At 32.4% G+C, this 25,173-nt stretch overlaps 3 protein-coding genes and 1 long non-coding RNA gene across 4 annotated transcripts in view; 1 reads left to right on the top strand and 3 right to left on the bottom strand.

The window, feature by feature from the left end:
• Positions 1 to 25,173, top strand: part of LOC127718191 (allene oxide synthase-lipoxygenase protein-like) — a 180,415-nt gene that overhangs the window by 25,497 nt on the left and 129,745 nt on the right. The window lies entirely within an intron of this gene.
• Positions 231 to 7,863, bottom strand: LOC127718292 (uncharacterized). Its single transcript, XR_007989711.1, has 4 exons — positions 7,677 to 7,863; positions 6,451 to 6,556; positions 5,384 to 5,588; positions 231 to 2,020 (listed from the first exon to the last, which is right to left on the bottom strand). It is a non-coding gene; the product is annotated as an uncharacterized LOC127718292 (long non-coding RNA).
• The window catches only part of LOC127718178 (baculoviral IAP repeat-containing protein 2-like), a 186,047-nt gene continuing 180,065 nt past the window's right edge, over positions 19,192 to 25,173 (bottom strand). The window contains exon 5 of the mRNA XM_052224145.1: positions 19,192 to 19,828. Coding sequence (XP_052080105.1) covers positions 19,629 to 19,828 — 200 coding nt within the window. The 3' untranslated portion in view covers positions 19,192 to 19,628. The remainder of the gene's footprint in view (positions 19,829 to 25,173) is intronic.
• On the bottom strand, positions 19,838 to 22,713 carry LOC127718215 (uncharacterized). The gene is made up of 3 exons (XM_052224193.1): positions 21,656 to 22,713; positions 21,263 to 21,407; positions 19,838 to 21,016 (listed from the first exon to the last, which is right to left on the bottom strand). Exons 1-3 carry the CDS (start codon positions 21,713 to 21,715, stop codon positions 20,841 to 20,843), a joined length of 381 nt encoding a protein of 126 aa, XP_052080153.1. The 5' UTR covers positions 21,716 to 22,713; the 3' UTR covers positions 19,838 to 20,840.

The following is a 25,173-nucleotide window of genomic DNA, read 5'->3' as shown; positions in this document are numbered from 1 at the left end:
CTGATATTCCTGTAGCTATCAAAGTAATTTACATTTGTTGTCTTATTAGACATATTATTACGGTTCAGGTCTGTAGACCTCAAACTGTTATAAGACAAAATTAATATTATAGGACAACCTTGGTATCAGGTTTTATATTTCTTTCTACTGGTATTGTAGATACAAATACTGGTTTTAACCATTGGTAGCATGGCAAAGGCACTGGACAATGAAGGATAACAGAGTCAAAATCAACTCTCAATTAATTTAATATGTTCAAATAGATGATAATTCATACAAATTTATAATGTAAAAACTCCAGAGCAATAAACTGTACAGAGACACCCCTTTGAACGTCAAGCTTCAATCATGGTGTTTGGTATTTCGGTTGTAAATGCACTCTAGACGTAGTAAAATAATCTAGGTCACACAGGACAGTCTATATATTATAAGGAGAAACCTGCTCAGAATAATCTGGTGGTGATTTGTATGGATTGCGGGTGGTATTGCTCTGGTATTTAAGCACAGGGTTAAGGTATAATAAGTCCCTGGTATCGGGCTGCAATCTTAGAACCAGAGCAGACGAATGGTGTCCTTTTTTATACTTAGAGCCCACAACCCACATCCCCATGGTATAAGTGAGCCATTCTACGGTAATTGATTGGTTGATTGCCCACAAGGTTATAGGTCGTGTGTCGTCTTTTTTTCCCATGGCAAGCACATGCGGACACAAGGTAAATAAATGGCGGCCTCCAGTAAACGTAGGATAAGTCTAGGGAATAAAAGGAAAAGTGGACGATGGAAGCTTTGCATTAACAAAGGATATGCCCAGTTACAATATATATCCCTTATATAAATATACGATAAAGGTGAGAAAGCGTGACAATGATAACCCGGGGAGAAATAAAGCTGGGAACATGTCGGGACCCCTCTTTGGACAAACAGTGAGACGAACTCTATATTGTATCATTCCCAATAAATATAACAATAAATACATACAATAAAAATATAATTCGGACACGATACCTGAAATATAACAGTGTTCGTACATACAATCTCAGTCACACAATAAATTATCCAGACTGTAACGGCCGCGACAGGGAGCAAAGTAAAACAGAAAAAGTGCAGTCTGGATAATAAGAAAAGAATAATCATGGCTTTACATAAATATACTTATTACCCTTAACCCTTACCTTTATTTGTAACAATATGTGTATTCATAAACTATACCAGCAACTATCTACTTATCAAAAAAGTACGGTTTTATACAAGTATATAACATGTGTAATGGAGAAAGCTCTACCTGCTTATCAAACGCCACTTTTTGATATTTAGGGCTGGGTCACTACTGGTAGGCTTTAAATGATTCCAGATCTATCGTTTAAAAATTATTATTCATTTTGTTTTGTAACAATATGAACAGGTATATTTTTGTAATCAAATTGATACTTTTGCTGATAAATGATCGAAAATGTTCAAATCATTATAACATTGTGCGTCCGAAAAGCATTTTTAGATACAGCTTCTAATGAGCGATCCGGTTGGTTTCTTTTTGCAAAGATTATATTTCATGGATTTATTATCAAAGAACAATGCATACCGTACGAAATGAATAAAAGGTGAGTATACGTTAATTAGACATCAATTCTACGCACAAAAATCAGAAATATATATACATTTCGAGGTTTTTTTGGCTTTTGTTAATTTGTCATTGTGAATGGTCTTTATTTATTTACACAAAGTCCCGTTATTTTATAACTATATATTATTTGAATATGTAAAGTCAAAATAATGGAAAAGGTACTTGCAGTATATATAGATAAATCTTTACGAGTGCAATTGTCAAATATATAATATCACAGTGGTATCGAATACAATCAAAGACAAATTTATACATGCTACATATTTCACTGAATCACAATTAAGAAAATATTTTAATGTGTTTGGTTGATTGATAATTGTTATTTACAAATATCCAGTGGCTTATATATGACATGTGTCCATACGATGAAAGCAACTCATTATGACACCAAGCGTCATTCTGAAATAGAATTGATAATAGAATATTCAAGAAAGCTTGTACAAAAGGAAACATCAATTGACAAATTAATAAGTACTACTGTATACAATATTTCACATGTGTTAAAGTCTTTCTCCTTAAGATATAATCGTTCGATATAGGAATCAATATGCATAACGTACGTATTGGAAAAACGTAGCAGAAAGTTTCCTCAATTACAAAAACAAAACATTAAGATTTAGCCAACGACTATTTCTGACGAGGCCTATGTCCTTATGTCAGGCATTAACATGTAACAGGGTTTAACTTTTTTCTAAGATTGTCATCGTCATATCAACCCGTTGAAATACTCGACATCTGTTATTTTTTTTATTTTTTTTTTTATTTTTTATTACATGAAGAAAAGAATACATCTAAGCTAGATTTGAACACAGTTGTTATAGTCCCATTTCCATTTTTTTATTAAAGAAGTATGTCAAGTCCTATGTACAATTAAAAGAAGTAGATACAGGCAATAGTAGTATACTGCTATTCAATTCTTAGGACATTCTTAACACATATATTGCTTGATTGATATTTGCATTAAGCAATCATAATACAAACCGGAAGGTGACTTGATAAGTTTAGGTCAAACTAATCAACGTCGGTTCATACATTATGACGTCTTTCATATGTCCGGGTCTAATTGTATATAAGTTATTAAGGCTGGGTCAACGTATTTGACCCCACAAAGCCGTGATATGCAATTTTATTAAGAGCTGAGCAGAATGATACAGACAGTGAACGATAAATAATAGATTATATTTTACCATTTGTTAGTAACCTTAAAATGTTAAATTTCATCTACACTATTTATCTTGAACGTAGAAATCTGCAATGTCAAGATATAAAACTGTAAAACGAAGTTTATTTTTTTTATCAATTGAAAAACTATTTAAGGTTGTCTCTCTTATGGTAACATTTCTCTCCATCCACATCATATCCATGTATCTGTTCTTATATGTAGTGAACAATAACCGGAATGAATTTTACGCCAAATTTAATAAAAATCTACATTCTACATTGATGATCAAAACAGTGATAATAATGTACAATATATATACTGTCCAGGTTTAAAAAGAATTGTGTTCATGTGTTTTCTTTGTTTTTTTAATTTACATTTAAAATAATGTAATTTTTTAAACGAAGGTTGCAACTCTCCACCGAAACATCATTTTAAGACGATTGTGATGGTTGTATGTATGCCATTATTGTGATTTGTCCAGTCAAACGTTTCATATTGTTTGGCTTTCCTAAACTTTGGTCACAAGCGTACATAAGGAATAATAAATTAAAGAACAACAGGATTGATTTATTGTTGGTGTTAATTGCCACTTTCAGCAGATGTGGGCATATCATGGTGATCCTTTTCTCTGAATGGAAACTGGAGAACATTCGAACATAAGTGGGAAACCTAGCAATCATCGTCATAAAAATATGAGTCGAACGCTCCTTGTCCAGGTGGTTTCTAACCAACAAGTGCAGTTTTAAAGGCTAATGATCGATCACTGAAGAAGAAATACTTAAACATATTGGTCAACAAGGCCCAGGGCATCAGGAATAATCTAACATTTTAACAGTATAATACCACACAAAACACCAAATACCCACTCTCTGGAAAAGTATACGTACAAGCAAAGACAACAGCGAACTTACTTAATTCAGAAACACGTGATTGCACTGTAATCTTATCATTTTCCTTTCTGATTCGCCTTGTACATGTTCCAATACTTGTTTGGACTCTTTGCATATATTTAATAGTACGGACTAACTTAACATTTGAACATAAAAACCACTAAGCTTTGGAAAATGGAATTGATACATAAACTTTTTAAGTTATGACAGTTCCTCTGCGTATGCATATCGACAAATGCATACAACGTCAAAATAACTGTTAGAAACTTATCAATCAGGGTCACAAAGGCAATTAGTTATTCTCTGAATAAAACTTTTGAAATATGTTCTTCCATGCAAATATGTATCTCAAATGAATGTTTTAAATTTGTAAAAAAAAACATATGAGCCAGTCTATGCAAAAAGGTACAAAAACAGAAACTTTGCGAAATTCTAAAAATTGTGCATAATTATTTGTAGCAGATTTTTGATCTATTAAACACAGTTACTTTTGCTTATACGATTAAGCTGTAAGCTATACACACCTATCAGTGCTGACGACCCCCCCCCCCCCCCCCCCCCCCCTTTTTCCCTTTTCTAAAGATTTGGGTCAATTATTTTACATTTGTTATTCATTTTTTGTGTATAACTTAAAGATATTCACTTGCCACTTCATTATGATAACTCGGGTAGCAGTGGGGATAAAGCTCTCGCTTACAATGTCGAAATCAATGACTTTTTAATGGGGCAACGGTTCGAATCTGGTCCAAGGACGGTTGATTTGTATGATAATGAATAACTTTCCTTAATAGAAATTACAATTTCAAAAACACAAGATGACATCATTTCGGCATTTTCCCTTACGTTTAACAGCTATGTTCCGTTCTTTAGTCATAGGTAGAGATGACGAAAATTGTTGACCTTTTCTCTCTTTAGTGTCGTACGAAATGGTTTAATTTCGGATCAGTATAGCATTGTTCTGGGTAACAAATGATTTTAAACTTACCTAAGTACCAAAAGACAGAATTGACAATTTTATGAATGTTTACCTTAATACCAATAAGAACGGATAAAATCGTTTTTCAAAAATATTTTAACCAATTTTTTAAGAACGTGTTCTGTAAAATTTATCGAAAACGCTTTTTTGCATGGAGTGGCTCATATATATTTTAAGAGTAAAACATTTTGTAAAAAAGATATGTCAAATTTAAAGAAAACAAAATTTATAACATTAAGCTGTTAATTTTCATTTTGACACTGAATTCTCTCTTGTTCTTTGAAACCCGTTAAAGTTTCCTCATCAATAAAGGTTAACAAAAAACGTATTTTTTTAAAAACAATTCATCTAAAATTGTGTTGGTTATTTTTCTATTGCATGGTCTTTTGATGACGAATATTTTGTTTCATTTAGGTATAGGCATAACATTTCTTTTTTTTAAATGATCAAAAATGGTTCAAAAACGACGAATCCTATTAACCAATTTTAACGCAAAGGTTTCACAGCATGTACATCAAAGGAGTCGGTACACGAAGGTAAACATTAGCCCAAAAATTAAAAAAATTCTAGATGTCTAAGCAATGTAATTATCAAATGTATTTTATACAAATAGGAAGCAAAATTGTCATGTAAGCAGTTAAATGTGAGCATAACAAGTTAACATTTGGTTCCAACTAATTTATCAAAAATTGGTTAACGTCTAAATAGACGTTTAAATAACTAGATATACTAACCATTCGTTTGTTTCTGGTTTCCCAAACTTTTCATTATAGTACTTGGCGAGGTCAATGTCCATGTTTCGTGGATCGCAGGCATCTGAGGACCTCCATGTGAATCTTGTCATTTGATTGATTCTTTCCTTTTGCCGTGGACCAATATAAATAGTTAATTTCAAAGTACAGTTGTCTTTAGCTGTCCGTAGTGTAATCTGCATTGATCCTGTGAACAGATACAGCTATATATAGCATTATTCTGTTTTACCCCGGTATAGAATAACTCATTTTTCATTATGTTTTTACTTAATGAAATTTTAAGCATGAGCACATTTTAGCACCATTGCAATGTACTATAATGGCAATATGATTCAAATTTCAAATCTAAAATTAATGCAATAACCTGATAGAAACAGGTGTAAGCAATCCTAAAATGCAAACCTAGACGGTGTTTGTCTTCTATAATAAAGAGTTAAATTCATATTTATTAGATTCCACTTGACATCCGCCTGTTATTTTGATTTAAGCGTCACTGGTGAGTCTTTTGTAGATGAAACGCGTGTCTGGGTTTCAAAACTATGAGCCTGGTATCTTTGGTGATTTTTGTTTGTTTTTTTTTTTTATTGCAAATTATTTGATGACCAAATAATGTTCTTTTGTTGGTAAACGATGTGTTAGTGTTCAAAGTCTGTTTGATTCAATACAAAACATCAAATATAACTTGCATATGAAGGACGATAACTTGTCAATGTCAAATGAATATGGAAGCTGCTCCTACCGAGCCGACATGCAGCACCGGACACATCATATGATTGCGAAACCACCAGTCTGCCTTTACTTTTAATATGGGGGAAAACAGCAAATACCTGTTCTTAAATCTAAGGTTTCACGCGACTGTGATCAAACTCATGACTTTTGGAACGCATTGTACAGACACTAACACTAGACAATCTAGTCAGGTAATTAGGAACATAATAAACTGAAACATAAATATATGACTACGCACATTTCTTACAACAGTGTGGGAGCGTACATGAATTATCTATCATACGTTATTAATTACTTTTGTTAAAATAGCATATACGTACCAGTATTATAATTTGTAGACATGTTTCGTGTAGCCGATATCTGTAACAATGCCTCTTTTGTAAGTGCTGATAATTCCAGAGGTCCACCAAAATGAGCGAGTAAAAGCTTAAGTAGTAATAATACCGACAATAAGTTTCACAACATACATTCACACATTTCTAACATTAGACCAATTAAGATTAGTTAAATAAACTCATGAAAAACACAAGGCTTATGACATACAAATGTGTACGTCAGACGCGCATTTAGTTTACTAAAATCTTATGAATGACGCTAGAATACATTAAAAGTTTTTAAATTGCCAAATCAATTACGAAATGGAAGACCATTGAGACCCAATATTCCAAAATGTCGTGCCAAAAAACTGCTACGGTGATGTATTCATGGGGTAGAATATCCTTACAATTTCGAAAAATTCAAAGTTTTGTAAACAGTCAATTTATATACATATATAACCATATCAATGATATTTCATTTCATCACAGAAGTGTTGACTTCTTGACTGGTTATACTTTCGGGGTAATAAATACATGTTGTTGCAAAATATATTTTTAGGGAAAGCCTTGGCTCATGTATAAATATTGATGATAACATCTCAATATGAGGCTATTTGGAAGATTTTACAGTTTGTCACAACCATTAGATGTTTGAAGCTTTAATGCAAATATATAGTTCAAGATTTAAAGATACTAATAATATTTGTTGATAGTTTTTGCCTCATACACATCGGACATATGTAATTTGGCAGATTTATAATATTTTTTTTTTCATACTGCATATACTGATAGAAAAATAGTGGCCGTATCATACCTTCCCCTTTTTGATTTTGACAATTCAGTATATTGTGGAACAGATTGTTTAATATGATCAATTATATCAAGCAGTATCATAAGTAATTACGTAAGTGCATTTTTTTGAATAATGAAGAGGGAACATGCAGCATAAGACAAGACTGTGACCAAAAGGAAAATTAAAAAAATTCTAAGAAAAGTCAACAAAACATAGTAAAATAAAGATTGATAAGCAGTATTTGGACATGTCTAAAACGATAAACCTATTTTCAGATGTGAGCAAAAGAATGAATCTACAGGACACATCGTTATGGTGAACGAAAATGAATGGAAACAATTAAGTCCCACGGCTCAAAGACATCAAAAAATAGACGTGAAACATTTTTGAATATTTTTTCGTTATAATTCACATAATTTGCATAACTAATACTTACCTGATGAAGACTTATTCTAAACTGGGGTTTGCGCATACTACAATTTAAAAACAATATTGGTATATTATGTATATTATATATGTTTAATATGTTAGTATAATATTGTCCTAGTGGGTGACAATTTCACTTTTCTTTGGGGTTCGGTATTTTCGTTATTTTACTTTTTTTTTCTACTTGTTTTATCAGCACATGCAGTTCCCAATACTGTAGTTAGTGTCGGCAAGAACTGTTGATGATAGTATACAAATTGATTTGTTAACAAAGAATCGATCAAAAATATGAAAACTTTGCATTATAAACATATGTTCATTTATTGCGGACCAAATGCGTGATTTTGGAGTATATTTCATCGAGTAAAATTTCCGTTTAATTTTGAAACTAAACGCCACATAAAAAACAATTTACTTTTACCGCAGCTAGTATTTTAAACCATTCCAGGATTTAATATGGTTAATCTTACATTTCAAATTTCCACAGTAAACGTTCGGTACAAAGCGCTTCATATCACATCATTCAAATATAGAAAACAAACCTTTAAAAATAAATTGTTTTGCATCCCTGTATTATTCAAGCAAAACTTATTATTTTTGGTAGAAAGCGAACGTCAAACTATACACTGAGCATGCAGAATTCATTCATTTGCACAGAACTAACACTTTTCTTTCATCAAATGCACTCATTGTTTAAACTCAATTTAAAAAGCTTCTTATAATAAAGTTTACATTACCCTATACTCTGAATTAATATTTATGCTGACGTATTACTTAAGTGCATTAATCCGATAATAAATTAGAGAGTCTTGATAGTACGTTTTTATTGTTATAATGATATAAATACAATTTACATGGGTTAAGATTGGTTAAAGCGGAAAATTTTCAAAATTTGATTTCCAATATGTTACTATTTATACATGTTTTATGATTGAAACGTGTTAGAACAATAATTTCTGGATTTCGATATATTGGTTCCTTTAATTTAGGAAAGCGTGGGTTTCGTTTTAATATACAAATAAAAGGTTATGCTGTCAGTTCGATGTGTTCACGCCTCTGCAAAAATTTGATATTTTTGTATGCAAATAAGAAATATCATGTTGAGGAAACGTGAAATCTGTAATATGATTAATGAAATTTACCTATAATTAGAATTACAGTAAATCCTGTATTTATTTCTTCATATACATGATATATTGGTAAACAAACAAATGACCTGAATGAGGACAAAAAGTCAAAATTTGAAGAATAAAATATTTCATCAAACAGCAATTGTGTTGTACCTACATGAACAGTGATTTACAACCAAAGAAAAAAAGAGATGTTATATACAATAGCATTAGTAGTCAAATATATGAAGAAAAAAACAATGAACAAATGCATTATAAAATTACGAAGGTAAGTAGAAAAATCGTTCATATAATCGACAGAAATTCACTGAAGACAAAAAATATGTAAATGAATGAATTTGTTTAAATACAGGCACTGTGACATTATAAGGCAAATTATAGAAGTTGTTCCTTCAATTAAATTATACTATTTTCAAATCTGTTTACCAAAGTTTTAAAAAGTACTCAAGAAACAGCACTGTCGAATTTCCATGTGGAGGAGAATGGTGGATTGCATGGAAGGCGTAGTCTTGGACAGTTTTTTTTTTATAAAATCTTTCTTTTAACGTTTACAGTCTATTGTTGATGTTTTGTGCATTTCTTTAACACGGATCGTTTGATACCTCAACTGTTACCTTTATTTGGTTAACTTCTGAGTTGGCTTTGGTTATCTAAAGTGTGTCTACCAAGACGTACATGTGTTTGGATGCATGGTTGGTGTGCTTCTTGAATTTTGCCTCCGTTTCGAGGTTTTTCTACAGATGCACTATCTAAAGCAGACTAAGCAGTGATGTTGGCAAAAGCTTGTTGGACTGAGTCACAGTTAGCTGTCTCTAAATTTGGAATTTTGTAAAAAATACTTTAGAAGTGGATGAGCATGGTGATTGGAAATTTATAGTGATATCTTACGTTACGTAATTGATTTTCTCTTTGAATTATTAAAACTGAATTCTTGCACGTTGGTTGGTTGGATTTCACACGATGCTTATAAAATTGTAATAAGAAAGAACCCTGGAATAATCTCTCTTCATAAAGCGGAGAGTATCTTCAAGACCAAACTGCTAGAAAACATCGATAAAAATTAAAATAAAAGGACTCCTTATGTCCTAACTAAACATCCAATATTATCAAAAAACAGCCTCTGTGTCATTCTTGAACATTGAAAATCAGTTGAAAAATTTCCATGACAATCAAAAATCTTTCCCGAACCTCCAATGGTAGCTTTCAGGCAGCCAAAAAATCTGAAAAAAATCTGTTGTTGCGGGAAGATATGTCTACGACCCCAATGGTATATTACGAAGCCGCTCATGAGGTAACAAACGCTGCAAACTAAGCACACAGATGCATGAGTCATCAAAATTTGTCAGTAAAACAACTATAGATTATGGCATTTTGACATTTCTCCAATGGCAATATGACTGTTTTCACTACAAAGCCCATCCCTCATTACGCAAACACCTTATACAGTCAAAGAATAACCTCGACGAATAGAACCGCATTGAATTTTTAGTAGTTCAACAAAACATCAATGGAATAAGCACCATTATGAAACATATAAAGAACTCACGTGATTATTGAATTTTGTTACAAAAACTTTTGAAACTAAAGAGAGTCATTTGTTGAGCCGAACTACTTGTCAGGATCGATGTATTAATCTTCAGATTTACTGTTGTATCTTTTTCGTGCTGTATCATCAATTATAAACGATCCGATACTTGTTACATTTCCTGTTTGGTTGATTTAGATGGACTCTTTTGTATGTATATTTATTACATTGGGAATATGTGTGTGAGGGTGATGGTGTGTGGGTGCTTTTTTTATCTATTATTTCATCAATCCTATGGTTTTCTTCACTTCAGTTCAATTCTTCAATTCTATCTGGTCGCCTTTTTCTCCTTAGATCTCTAAGATCTTCAATGTCTACACATTGTAGTAACTTGCAACTTGGAATCCACAAAGGAGCGAGCTCGGGTGCGTCAACAGAAGAGATGTCCTGCATGCATCACATACACCAGTTTCTTATTTAAATGTCTTCTTTTCCTTCCTTTAACAGATATTGGAATACACATTTACCTATTCCCTATAGATCTGCTAACACTTGGCTAGCGATAAAACCAGGTTTAATCCACCATTTTCTACATAAGGAAATGTCTGTACCAAGTCAGGAGTATGACAGTTTTTTCCATTCGTTTGATGTGTTTGAGCTTTTTATTTTGCCTTTTGATAAAGGACTTTCCGTTTTGAATTTTCCTTGGGGTTCTTTTTTTTTGTTATTTTACTTTTTGGAACTACATGTACAGTGGGTGGCTCCAATGTTTTCATGCGATAACAAGTTTCATTTTCAAATATAAAAGGGGAAGTCTCTAATTGGTACTTTTGAAAATATTTCAACTGTTAGATTAATTGACTGATTTTTGTTTGCTAAACGTTCAGTTGCAAATATTTCATGAATGTTCAGGACCAGAACAAATTAAGAATAAATACAATATGTAGGTCATGTAATAGAGGCCATCCAGGATGAAGGTCAGGAAAATTTGAACTGCCACTGGAAAATTATGGTAAATTAGATAGGGACAGAAATTTGGCCTTGCAAAAGTCTACCTACGAACTCCTCGAAAGAGTTGTTGCAAAGCCTCTTAATGTGAAGAGATTTTGCACTCTTTCTACACGAGGCATCAAATTTAACGACCCCATTCTGACTTGATGTTACTGCGTACTTGCCAAACCCTCATAGCCAAACGGACGCCCTACTTTGGCAAGGGTTTAACTGCCTCTCGGAAGACCAAGAGTGACCATATTTCTATTCTCCACTCTTATGTGTTCAACTGTTGGATGGACACCTTTTGGACCCAAATTAGGAAAATAATAAAGAGATGATCAAATATTATCACACTTTAAAAGTTGCTTTTTTTTAGAATTGTTTGAGAGATTGTGTGGACACATTGCAAGTATCAATGAAGATACAGATGATACAGATTTAAGTAATCTATATTTAATTTGAAAGGATTATGAATTGTATTGACATTACCTGGTGTCTTCTTAAGTTAACTTTTCTTTGAAGGTCATTTTCTCAGAAACCACTTAGATATATTAAACCAAACTTTGTGTAAATGGTCAAGTGATGATCTTTTCAAAATGACAGTCACTGCCTCCAAGTCGCTTATTTGTGTTTGTATTTACAGCTTTTCTTGTCCTAAATTGTGATGTCATACTCCATATCCTTAGTTTAAGAAATAATTCATTAAAGCCATAGATTTGTTGGAAATTTACACATGGCCTGGGCCGTGATATTCGAATTTTATCCTGAGCGTTAGCCCAGGCCATGTATAAATTTCCAACAAATCTATGGCTTCCATGAATTATTTCGATTCTAATAGGACGAATACGGTCATAAAAAAAACTGAAGCGAGGGTGGGTATGCCGTGTGTGTGGCTGTTCTTTTTTACTCTCTGAATTATTTCGTAAACAACCGCTAGAAAAAATGTGCTTAATTCTTTTAATTCTCAAAACCAACATTTACCATTTTTAATTTACATGTTTTTCTCGTAAGCTACCGTCAAATCCAAAGTTGACATTTCTTAACTAAGGAGCCGCCATTTTGACTTCCTGAAATCAGTAAATATGCAAATAATGCAATAAAAAAGAAAATAAAACAACACCTACCTCAAAAATCCATTTTAATGTAATATTGTACGAATTTCGATGGTTCACGTAACGAAAAAACCTTCAGCTTTAGCGTTTTCATTTGTATGACGTCATGTTTTGAAATGACTTAAATGCGCCAAAAGCATTAATGGAATTTCGCGGAATTTTATGTAATTTTGATTTTGTAGATTTTTCCGAGCTCTTGTGCATTAATTCTTTTTGTTATGCATCCGAATAAGAATAAACGTTCTGTAGTCTTTTTTCAATTGCAATTTTTAAAACAAAAAAATCGGCATAGCGTTTGCAAATAGGTTCCAATACATGTGGATTTACGAGGGAGGTATATTGTAACATCCATTATTATGTATATCTCTGAGTCTGCGCTAAGTATAGATATATCGAGAATTTTATCACGGTGTTGTTTACAAAGCGAAAGAAGCACGTCATATTAGAATTTTCTATTATGCATGACTGAGGTCATCATTCTTTTTATCACATTTCTCTCAATTAACAAATTGAACAGTAATTTCAAAAGATATGGAACATAATGACAAGCACGAACAATCAAACAAGTCAAGAACAAGAGAAATCATGAGACAAAGAATAATCTGGGAAACAGACTAACACCAAGAATGACAACGCAAGAGCAATGAAACTGAAGACAAATAAAGCTTGGCATCTGTCTCCCGTCGGCGTCTGTTAATTTTTACAAAAATCTTCTCTGAAACCAATGAGTCAAATTAAAAAAAAATTGGCCACAATCATATTTGGGGTATCTAGTTTAAAAAATTTGTCTTTTCACTCTGCCCACAACCAACATAGCCGACATGGCTACAAATAGAAGATTGGGCTTAAATGCAATGTTTGGCTATTATCTTGAAATCCGTTTAAGATTGAGAAAAAAATGAAAGAGCAAAAATTTTCAAAATGATGAGATGTACCTTATGTCTATGACATCAAAGCTGTCAGACGACTTCTTAATGGTGGTTATTGCCTTTAAACGACGAATTTTCATTTTTGCCTATTATTTTGAAAACTATTATCAGCAAGACAAGATCTACAAACAAGACACATGGCCGATCTGCAGTCGACTTTTTATTGGCGTTATTGCCCTTTAATGATAATTTTTACCATTTTTTTCTTTTTCGATTTTTTCCGATTATCTTGAAATCTATAATAGATCAATAGAAACTTTAAGCAAGAAATATGATCAGCAGGAGAAGATCTACAAATACGTCAACATGACTGAAATTGTAAGTTAACTCTCAATATTGTTACCCTCTTTAATGAAGATTTTTACCAAAAAGTGGCAATTGTTGAAGATTTATCCCTAAAGAAGAGCCTTGCTCAAATGCAAACAGTGAATACATGATTATTCGTCTGTTTCACAAAACACTGGTGAGGGACACGATATCTTGTCTGCAGAGGACATGTCAACTGCCTTAATCTCAAATAGAGGTGTTAAATGGGTGTTCAATGCTGTGGATGCAATTGATCCAAATTATCAGACCAAGATAAAAACCAAAATATCCAACATTAGTGGAAAATTTTGATTTCTACAGTGATGGTGTTAAAGTGAGGCATGCCTTTTGATGCTATGGAATAGGAAATGGAAATTTTTATTCCAAACCACCAGTTTAGTAACCACAAACTCATGGAAGGATTTCAGGTGAATTTAGTGAAGATATTAAGACAATGATAATGATATAGGATATATGTCCATGATATAACGACCTAGTAAATTTGTAAATTTAGAAATCGATTCTGATAACTTCAGAAATAAGAAGATGTGCCAATGATTGCCAATAAGACAACTCTCCACCAGAGACAAAATGGCATAGAAGTTAACAATTATATGTCATCGTACAGCCTTCAACAATGAGTTGTAAACCAGTTCAAATGAGAAAACTAGCGGCCTAATTTATGAATTAAATATAGACGAAAAACAAATATGATATATAGCAACAAAAAACAACCACTGAATAATAAGCTCCTGACTTGGGACAGACACACACACATAATATGGCAGGGTTAAACAGGTTTCCTGGCGCCAAACCCTCCTATAAGAATAACGTATAAAAATCAGTTGAAAAGGACTTATCTCAACAAATCGATAAAAAGCACATAAAACCCTAACCAAAAACACAAAAGACATAAAGTACAGATATGAGAGTAGCCCCAGATACTGAAAGTTAGTTTTAAGCCAATAAAAGCTAATAACAAATCATGTATTTAAGACTAAAAACCAAAGAGTTTGAAATTTTTGTTGTTTTTTTTTTTGTTGAACTTCTGTGTTCTGTTATTTCGTTGTTTTCCTCTTATAGTTGATGTGTTTCCCTCGGTTTTAGTTTGTAACCCGAATTTGTTTTCTCTCAATCGATTTATGACTTTTTAACAGCGGTATACTACTGTTGCCTTTATTTATTTTCTTCCTCTATCACGTGCGATTACATTCAGACGTACATTGTAAGACCAAGCCATGTTGGATTGGTGGATGGCTTTCGTTGCATCCCGGATGATTGTATTTCGTAGAATGATACTTTGTGCGGTAGCAGTTTTTAAACTCCTTCTCGTTTGTAATCTCATCTACATTTGCTGTAGATATGGTACATATTTTTACGTTTTTTCTCACATAAAGGAAGTAATACAACCTCTCTAAACTGGTATTTCAAGATAGTTCTGACAATGTTTGATTGTAGAAATATTCCTTTGTAGCAATCTTAATCAGAGTACAAACTTGGTACCGTTCAAGGCGTTTCTTCAGCAAATAAAACATATCGTTCCGAAAGCATTCACTCCATATAGGTAACTTGCTAATTCTAAAATCTACCTTCCGTTCTGCTAATATTGAAACAGTCTTCATTCGTCTATTTTGTCCCTGTAATGGCGTATTTTTCTTTTATATATTTTTTTTAACTTTCAGGAAACCGTCTCTTCTAATCTAATGTTTCATATATCTATTTTAAAACTTTAGATTTAGCTTGTATTTACTACCGTATGTATTACTTTACACAAAAGAGGTAGTTATAACGGAAATCAAACTGTAAATATTGGTATCTTTTTCCTTATATGTGGCTTTCATGATTATTTCAGTTTATTTCAAATTTTGAACAAAATGTAATAGAAATCGTTCGTTAGAATCGTCACTAGTTTTCTGAGTATTTATTTATATTTACTCTTATTGATTTTATACACACGTATATATTCTATACTTATGCAAAGACTCAGAAATAAACAGAGCAGCGTGAGTTTGTTCTTGAGCATTTGTATGTGAATCGCATTAAAAGCAGAAATTCAAGATTAACTTCAGGCAAATTGAAACCTCTAATTTTTCAATTGTGCAATTATATTCATAAAAACTGAGATATAAAATAGTTAGACCAGAAAAATGTGTTATTGGTTTCTATGCGCACGACATATTTATTTTGAAAACCATACAAACCAATAGTTGTAAAAGCCATAAAAAAAACTTTCGAGAATATAAAAAACACAAAAGGTCGAAATAGGTCAAATTTAACTTATTTCCATTTTCTCTTTAGATCAATAAAAATCCTTTCTTCTACCTATACAATATTCGACATATCGCAGTCTTTTCCTTACGCGTGAAAAGTAATAGTAAGATACTCTTTTGAGTAAACTATCACATTAGCACATGAATATTAATGTGTTTTCCGCATGACTGATATGTAAACATTCAATGTTGTTTTGTATCTACTTTATTTGTATCATGTTGTTGTCGGTGACGATGTTCATGCACATATGCCGACTAGCTTACCGAAGATGCATAACCAATATGTGAAACGTTTGTAATTAATTTGTGGGTTTGCTCAAGGATTAACCGTGCTGATTAGATTGAGCATGGACAAAGCACTGGCAAAAGAAAATCAATCGCAAGTTCTGTATCATCTTTTTCATTAGAACTACGTAGCTGTTTAAATCCCAGACCTGTCAGATCAAATGGTACAAGGTGTCTTACTGCAACTGTTGTCGGTCTTTCTGTTAATTTCAGAAGAGAAAATTGTAATTGTGTTCGAAATCGTACATTGTTTCACAAAGAAGACATAAATAAGAATGATAAATTTATGTTTTTATTAGTCGTCTTATAAACCCATCTGAAATACAACACATATTAACCTTTTCAATTATCTAGCTTCAAATACTCTACTGAAATAATCTTTGGCAGTATAGGTTTAACATGTTTAAAAAGAAATGAACATATGCATGCAAATTAGAGTACAAAACATACTTAAGGTGGTGAATTCTACAAATATACACTAAATTTCGGCTCTGAATGTTAATACTTAATTAAAAACTATACTTATTTATTTTATTAAACAAAACAAAAGTATAAAGACCAACAAGACAAAGACCGTTATAAGACAGCTTCAATATATTGTACCATACAGGTTAAGAACAGAAAGGATGTTCTTACCATCTATTTTGTATCTTGAAACTGTTTTAAGAAAACCTTTATACCACTTAATTTTATTCAAAGGACTTTCTGTAATACAATTATTTCTTTATATATTTTTTTCTTTATTAACTTGCAAGTCAATCAGAGTGGTAACGATGTTTACCTCTACAATTCCAATTAACTTATGCATATTTGATTTTCGTATTTATATATACTCATTCAAAGTGCATTTACTTATAATGTAGGGTAAAAGTTTACTAGACGAAGTTGTTTATAAAAACAAGGGTCACATGCATACATAAGCCCACTTATTGTCGGAACTTAAAATGATTTATGTGTCAATATTTATTACACATCACATGACCCACTTGAATGGGAATTAATAAACATATCAATAACGTCCTTGAACTAGATTTTGGTCACGTTTGTTTACATTTACATTTAAAATTGTTGACAAAACGTCGGTCAATAGTCTATTTTCAAATCATTGTAATGTTAGTGCATGTTGACAAAATTACTTTTCATATTTTCGGCGGTTTTATTTCTCTTTCTCCTTTTTGATGAGTATTGCAAGGTTAAACATTTTGCTATAAAAATCTTATTGCACTTCATAGTTTTCAAAAAGACTAAAAATACCAGACATATATAACGATAAATATTTGCTGACTTGAAAAAAGGGGTCAAAACATTGTCCTAATCAAATATAGGCGCTTAAATATAAAAGAAAACATTTGATAAAGTTACATTATACATTTTAATCTATTTCTGTGTAAAAATGATATGTATAAGAAAGTATCTGATGGCAATTTTCAAATATGATTAATTGTTTAACGCTTGCTAACGGCACAGAGGCAAATATTCCATATACATTCATGTGGAGAGAATATTTTCTGAAAATAGGTTCAGCCGGGACGAATGACTGGACATTTAATTGACCATCGGAAAAAGAGGATAAAGGGAGAGACATTTTGTCAAGAGTTATTCCTATGCAGAGACCCTCAAATTCTCCTTATACGATGCATCACGACGCGCAGACGTTTCAGTGTTTAGGAATTAAGGGGAGTCGATTCAGTTTCACAATGTTGTCTTATTCTTATTTTGAGATATGTTATAAGTTTAGATAAGATTTTCTATAGATTATAAAAAAAGGTTTTCGTGCTTGTTTTTGGTATAATAGGACAAAGCTCTACGTGGAATTTTCTAATGCATTTTAAAGTTCTCTTATGAAGGAACTTTGTATAAAATGCACGAACAAGCAATCGAATAAAAGTACGAAAATGCAAACTGATGGTTGACGGAATAGATGACTTTACACTCACTCCATCCGACCTCACTCAGCAATAATATAAACACATCGAAATTTGTTCTTCAAAATATTTAGGATTTGGGGTTTTGTCAAAATTAATCCCCTGTGTTAAATAGACAGTTGATCTCTTGTTGACTTCAAGACAGTTTTTTTGTATTATTTAGGACGCATTAATTGGAATCAAACGACTATCTTATTTCTGTTAATAAAACAAATTACAATAAAAATTGTAAACTGTTTCGATTGAGACCTTCTTATCTATGAATAGAAAGACACAATTCTGATCTATTTATTATACATTAATCTAGTGAACATGAAAAAAACAAACAAAACCATGCCACAATTTGAGACAGGAAAATATGTCAAATTTACACATCTTGCATTGAAAGTCTATGCACGTGTGTTCTGAGCATTGAACAAATCAATGTCTTTTTTTTCGGTTTATGACTTCGTTAAAATATATACTCTGAAGTGCTGCTATCTGTATTGAAATTTAGGATTGAATGAGTTTATTCAGCAAATTAAGTACTTTGAGCTAAAGGTTCATTTACTGAGAACATTCTTTGATACGGTAAAGTTTTAAAATATCACGTTTTGTTTACGACTGTGTTTTGTCTCTCTCTATTATATTGTTATGATTTGGTTAAGTTCTTTAACCGTACTGCTTTGTACTGTTTGTTCCATAATGGTCCTCCTGCTTGAACACTGATCGACATAAAATGTGGGGTTTATTGGATCTCAGAAATAAGTTAAACCCTATGACGTGTTTATGCTTCTGTCCCAAGCAAGTAACCATGTAAATTGCAGAGCTGTTTTTTTAATTTTTGCTTGATTTTTTAGAGGGTAAGATAAATAAGGTATTGATGGTGACCTATAGTCTTTGTTCAATTTTTTAACACATTATTATGCCTAAGAACAATTTAGATCTTGACTTATTAAATTGATAACTGATTGTTAAAAAGAATGTATTTACCTCCTTTGCTTGTCTTGGGCTCTGTGTCAATGACGTACTTCCCACTTCTCGTTTTATTTTTACAAAATCGACACAAAATTATTGGCAATTTTATTAACTTAGGCATACAAAATTCCAAGTTAACGCAAGTTTCAATATGGTAAACTATAACAAAATAAAACTGAAAACTGCACAATATAGTTGAGATATGACATAGACAGATAACTTCAAAGCTTAGTGTTAGTGTTTTTCAGAATACTTTATTATAAATTGACAATATCATCCAATATGCCATTAAGCTTTATAATGTCAGTTGGTAAGTTTTAGGAACTGGACGTCTCAACAAACTTATATTTCAAAAGTTCATTCAAATTCAATGATCGCACTTCTTGACATTCTTTAGTTTTGCAAACTATTTCATTGAAATAAGTTAGATGATTGAACAAGCCCTGCATTTGCTTGTGGATATATTACTTCATGGGTGTATGTTTAACCATTGCAGACTGTAATAATAATCCTTCTTCTGGGCAAATTTCTTAACACATGATTGCTTTAACAGTTCCTTTGATGAAAGCTCGACAAATCGGACAACGTCTTAGAGCAAGAGCACAGGTTGCACACGATGCCATGTGGCCAAATGGCAGGAAAACGATTGACACGGGATCATCTAGACATATTTTGCATGTATGTTGGTTTTTCAAGTTCCTATTTTCCTCTTTAAGACTTTTTACTGATACTACAAAGTGCATAAAGAAACCATGAGCATTACATAAGGAACACCAAGTAAGTAATGGTATCAATTTCCCTTTAGTCTTGATTCTAAATTCTAGATTAATTGGTTGAATAATAGCAATCTATTTTATTGATTTAGTCAGAAAATTATTAAATGTTGAAAAATGATGTACCGATTTGAACTAGTAAAAATTAGGATTTATAATAGAAATGAAAGGATATGGAGTAAATGTACATGGGACAAAATCGCACACAATACATAGAAAACGTAGAAAATTATCAATGAACAGGACTAGGTCATATATTTGCCTAGGAGGTCACAGATATAAGGAACAAAGGCAAAATTGGCAAAACATTACGCATATAAAATAAAAATTCAGCATTATAACCCAGAAAAACACGAGAAAACGGGCTGTAACATTAAGGTACTCTGTTAGCTAAATATTACCTGGCTACTTCAATTTTGAAACTAACTTGTTCTATATTATATATATCCAATAGTATATAGATATATTATATCCTCAAACTCACATTTCTATTTCCATCATGATAATTCTACGAGTGACCTCAAAATTGTTGCGTCGATTGACCGAATGAAGTTGGCATAACAATATTTGCTGTCAATAAAGACGTGTTATTATTATTGTGATATTATGCTTATGCACTAGGGGATATTTAGAATTTCGATTCATGGAAGACAAACTTGAAATTGTCGTAAAAGAGGGACGAAAGATACCAGAGGGACAGTCAAACTCATAGATCGAAAACAAACTGACAACGCCATGGCCAAAAATAAAAAGACAAACAGACAAATAATAGTACAGATGACACAACATAGAAAACCAAAGACTAAGCAACACGAACCCGACCAAAAACTGGGGGTGATCTCAGATGCTCCGGAAGGGTAAGCAGATCCTGCTCCACATGTGGCACCCGTCGTGTTGCTTATGTTATTACAAATCCGGTAAATAGTCTAATTCGGTAGTTCTTCTTCCAGATAAAAATGTGATATACTTTCATTCAATGTCTGGGTCAATATTTGCCTGTTCGTCTTTACGTGTATCCTGGATGTGACTTTTCACTTTATGTACTGATTGAGAGCTACTTTTAACAGGATGATTACAAGCCGATTGTTTTTGTTCTCTTTCTTCTCTTTCATTAATTGTTTCAAACAACAAACTAGCTGTTATATCTGAAAAAGCACATCATAAAATATTTACATATGCATGTGGGAAAATAACATTGCAATTTGATATATTCTAAATAATGCACTACTGCCTGTTATTTTATTTAAATATGCTACAAAGATACAAGTAAGATTGGTCGTTTGAATTGAGTTTTTACTGCATATGAGAACTTTCTTTTGTTTACTAAATCGTCCTCTGAAAAAATTGTAATTCCATCAATCGATTATCTAATCATTTACTACTGACATTACCTTGAATTCCAGCTGTTTGTAAGCTCGTATAAGCTGCTTTAACTACAGTTGGTTCATATCCAAATTCTAAAATTGTTTGCACTGCTGGATTATTGGTGTAACCATTTAACCCTTTTGACTTGATCTTTTGTTCCGATTGTGATTTCTGTAATACCAAATTGTAACTTAGGTTATTGATTTAATTATTTTAAGATAAATGCACCAATTACTTTATTTAGTATTATAATACATGTAATCCTGGATATTAGTAAAATAGTTATCTGTACATCAAAAATGTCTTTTTAAAAGAATAGATTAGTTAATCATTCACAACGTTAAAAAGTCAGACAATTTAATTTCTCTAAAATGTAAAACTACTTGTTTTTATAGACATTAAAGCATTACAGTACTTACATTTGAAATATTTTCAGGATCATATTCATGCTGCACATCTTCAATGAACTTTTCTCCCATGCACTGTTTTACAAATTGGCATTTCGGATACCACCGCGCATGCTCTGTCCATGGCAAATCCCCAACTTCCCATAATTGCAGACCATCTCCGCAAAAGAAACATCTGCAGTGATCTTTTATGATTAGTTATAAATTTGTGCAATTTGAAATGTAATAAAAACTTATTTTGTTAATTATCATGGTCAAGTATAACAATTTTAATAAATGTCTTACCATTTTATGCTTTAAGCATGTTTAGGACCTGATCTCTTATACAAACATTAAGGTACTAATTTCACTGCACCGATTTCGCATTTCACCAATTAATGTCTCTTTGTTAATGCTTGAATGGACCAAACGTAGGCCAAAAATTTACATTAGAGAGATACATTCCTGAATTTACAATGATTTCAAAAATACTAGGGGGTGTTTAACGACCTTGTATTTCAAAAGTGTTTAACAGCAAATGACTAATAAACAACATTCGTATTTTCTTGCCAATACCGACGTACAAAATATATATGGAAGAACGTATTCTTGACATCAACGGGTTCCCGAGAGTGATCGGTTACTTAAAAACCATCGCTCTCTTATAGTATTTATTTGCGATAAAATTTCTCTATCGCTCTCGTGAAACAGTGTTATCAAGCCGCTTATTTGTGGTTACCATTGTTTAAATTATTCTTTTTTTTCATTTTTGAGTCGTCCTATAGCTCACTATACGGTATGGGATGTGCTCATTGTTGTAGGCCTTTCTGTTGCTTACATCCAAGTCATTTGGACTCTGGTTGAGAGTTATATCATTGGCAAAACTTACCACATTTATTATCTTTTATTAAACATATAAACAAAACGAATGGTATCAGGTTAGATCTTTTCCTTACTTTTTAATGACAAAATGATTGAAGCAAGAAATATTAAATTGGTTAACTGATAGCATGCAGTTTTGACATTTACTGCTAAAATCACTCTCAAGATGTAATGCTGATTTAGATATATGATAATTATCAGTACACAATGATTTACACAAATGTATCTCGTGTATTTTTATCCCATGGAAATCATCGTATTCTCAGAAAAAAAAACTTTTGCAAAAGATACTCTCGACAAGTATTATTCTATTTATTTGAAAAAGGATAATACTCATATGAATAAAACCAATAAAAATCAGATATGTTGATTTTATTACAAAACTATATTTACCGGTATAAAAGAAACCCGAATTCACCAATTCTTCTGGTGTTTGAGAGAGGTAAGAAGGCCAATTTGCAAATGATGACAATCGAGTTGTCCTAATAGCATATTTAGGATATTTCGGTTTTTCTAAACAAACGCCCATGCTCATTGCCTCAATATTTGAAGTAAGTGAACTGACAGGGACAGATGTGTGCGGTGATTGAAGTGATGACTGCAAGGCTCTGTTGTTTTCAGGAATGCTAATTAGACCATTTATGAGGTTCCGGGAAAAAGCTGGGAACTCCCAGTTTGTTTTCCTGGGAAATGAACTGTTTTCTAGGTTTTCCTTTTCCAACCAGCTATCTTTTCCGGCTATAACATTATTTTCTATAGCAAATATATTCCGGTCCATGGTAACATTGTTTTCTGAATATGTTTCGTTTGTTCTATTTTCACTTACCGAAGATGTTTCAGCTTTGTTTTCCATCTCCCTTATCACTGATATATTTGACGCTTCTGCGGAGTTTCCACATGCACCAACAGAAATGTCTGCTGTCTGTATGTCATTGTTTCTTGGTATCATGTTTAAGTTTTTCACAACAAAAGAACACTGGGGCAAATTGTCTGTATGTATTTGTACTGGGCTATCGTTTGACTTCCAATTTCTATATTTTAATCCACAAAAAAAGCAGACGACCTCATTTGCGTTTCCCTCATAACGAAATCCAGCTTCGGTAAGTCGTATAACTGAAATTGTAGTATATGGATAATTAGCAAAACTTGTTAATCTGCACCATTCAAACTGCATCGATGCAATTAAAGATGATGTCAGTCCAGTTTTCTGTTCCTTAATAAAATTGGTATAGTCCTGTGGGTTTAACACATACGTTTGCACAATTGTCCTTGGAATGTGATATAGTCTTTTGACAAACTTGTTAATCCATAAACGTGCCTTAGATAAAGGCAACAGTAGTATACCGCTGCTCGAAACTCATAAATCGATAGAGATAAAAACAAATCCGGGTTACAAACTAAAACTGAGGGAAGCACATCAAATATAAGAGGCGAACAACGACACAACAAATACACAACATTAAAATGTAACACACACAGAAACGAACTATAATATAACAATGGTCATTTTCCTGACTTGGTACAGGACATTTTAAGAAAAAAATGGTGGGTTGAACCTGGTTTTGTGGCATGCCAAACCTCCCGCTTTTATGGCAACGTCAAACTCAACACCAAAACGACAACATCACATGACAGGACCACAATACAAATAAATGGGAGAACATATAGGACAAAGAAACTCACGAATAATACCTAACAAAAGGTATTAGGCTTAAAATTCAATACGCCAGACGTGCGTCTCGTCCACACAAGATCAACCAGTGACGCTCAGATGAAAAAAGTTTGAAAGCCAAAACAAGTACAAAGCTGAAGAGCACCGAGGACCAAAACTTCCAAAAAGTTGCGCCTAACACGGCCAGGGTTTTCTGCCTGGGACAAGAACATCCTTATTATTTAGAATAGTTTATAATTTTGCAAACAGTTAATTTTATGAAATGACTATATAATAGATATACATGATAAAACCGAAGTTGGGACTAACTACAGAATAAAAACGGATGCGTTACATAAAACAACTTAATCCAACACATAAAAATACACAGCCGAGTTAGCCAAAGCCTCAACGCACAAGGTGACGTCACATTTGAAATTCTAAAAAAACACACAAAGTGACGTCACATTTGAATTTGTAAAAATATTTCCCATTCCTATGATGTTCTATGATTCCATTCATTTTTGCTTTATGTTTAGAAAAGTAATCTACAATGTCAATTTTGGATTTCTCAATTTGCTTCTTTTGTTCTTGCCAATCCATTCGTTTGAAACCCATCATTATGCAACCAAGAACACATAAAAGAACTGTAATGGATGTTCTTCTTATTGGTTTTGCAGGAATGGGTATAGAATTTTCATGCTCAAGATTTTGAACAGAGAATTTGTTTCCTTCACACGAACTACGTTCAATGTCTGTTTCAACGAAATGTTCTTCCAACACTTTATATCCATCCTTCACAGGTTCATTTACATAAATGTCAACGTCAGTACTGTCTTCACCATTAAAGTCTGGTACTGCTATTTCGATAGCTAATATATACAAAATCACAAGAGTTTTCATCGGTTTATCAATTTTATAAAACTTATAAGTAGAACCTATGAGTGTATAGGTCTGTCCTTGCATACATCTCCACCGCAAATGTATTGTTTCTTAATCTGAAGCTGATGTATATTAA

This window comes from Mytilus californianus, unplaced genomic scaffold, assembly GCF_021869535.1.
Source record: "Mytilus californianus isolate M0D057914Y unplaced genomic scaffold, xbMytCali1.0.p SCAF_1, whole genome shotgun sequence".
Classification (NCBI taxonomy): Eukaryota; Metazoa; Mollusca; class Bivalvia; order Mytilida; family Mytilidae; genus Mytilus; species Mytilus californianus.
This window is presented reverse-complemented; position numbering and strand designations above follow the sequence as displayed.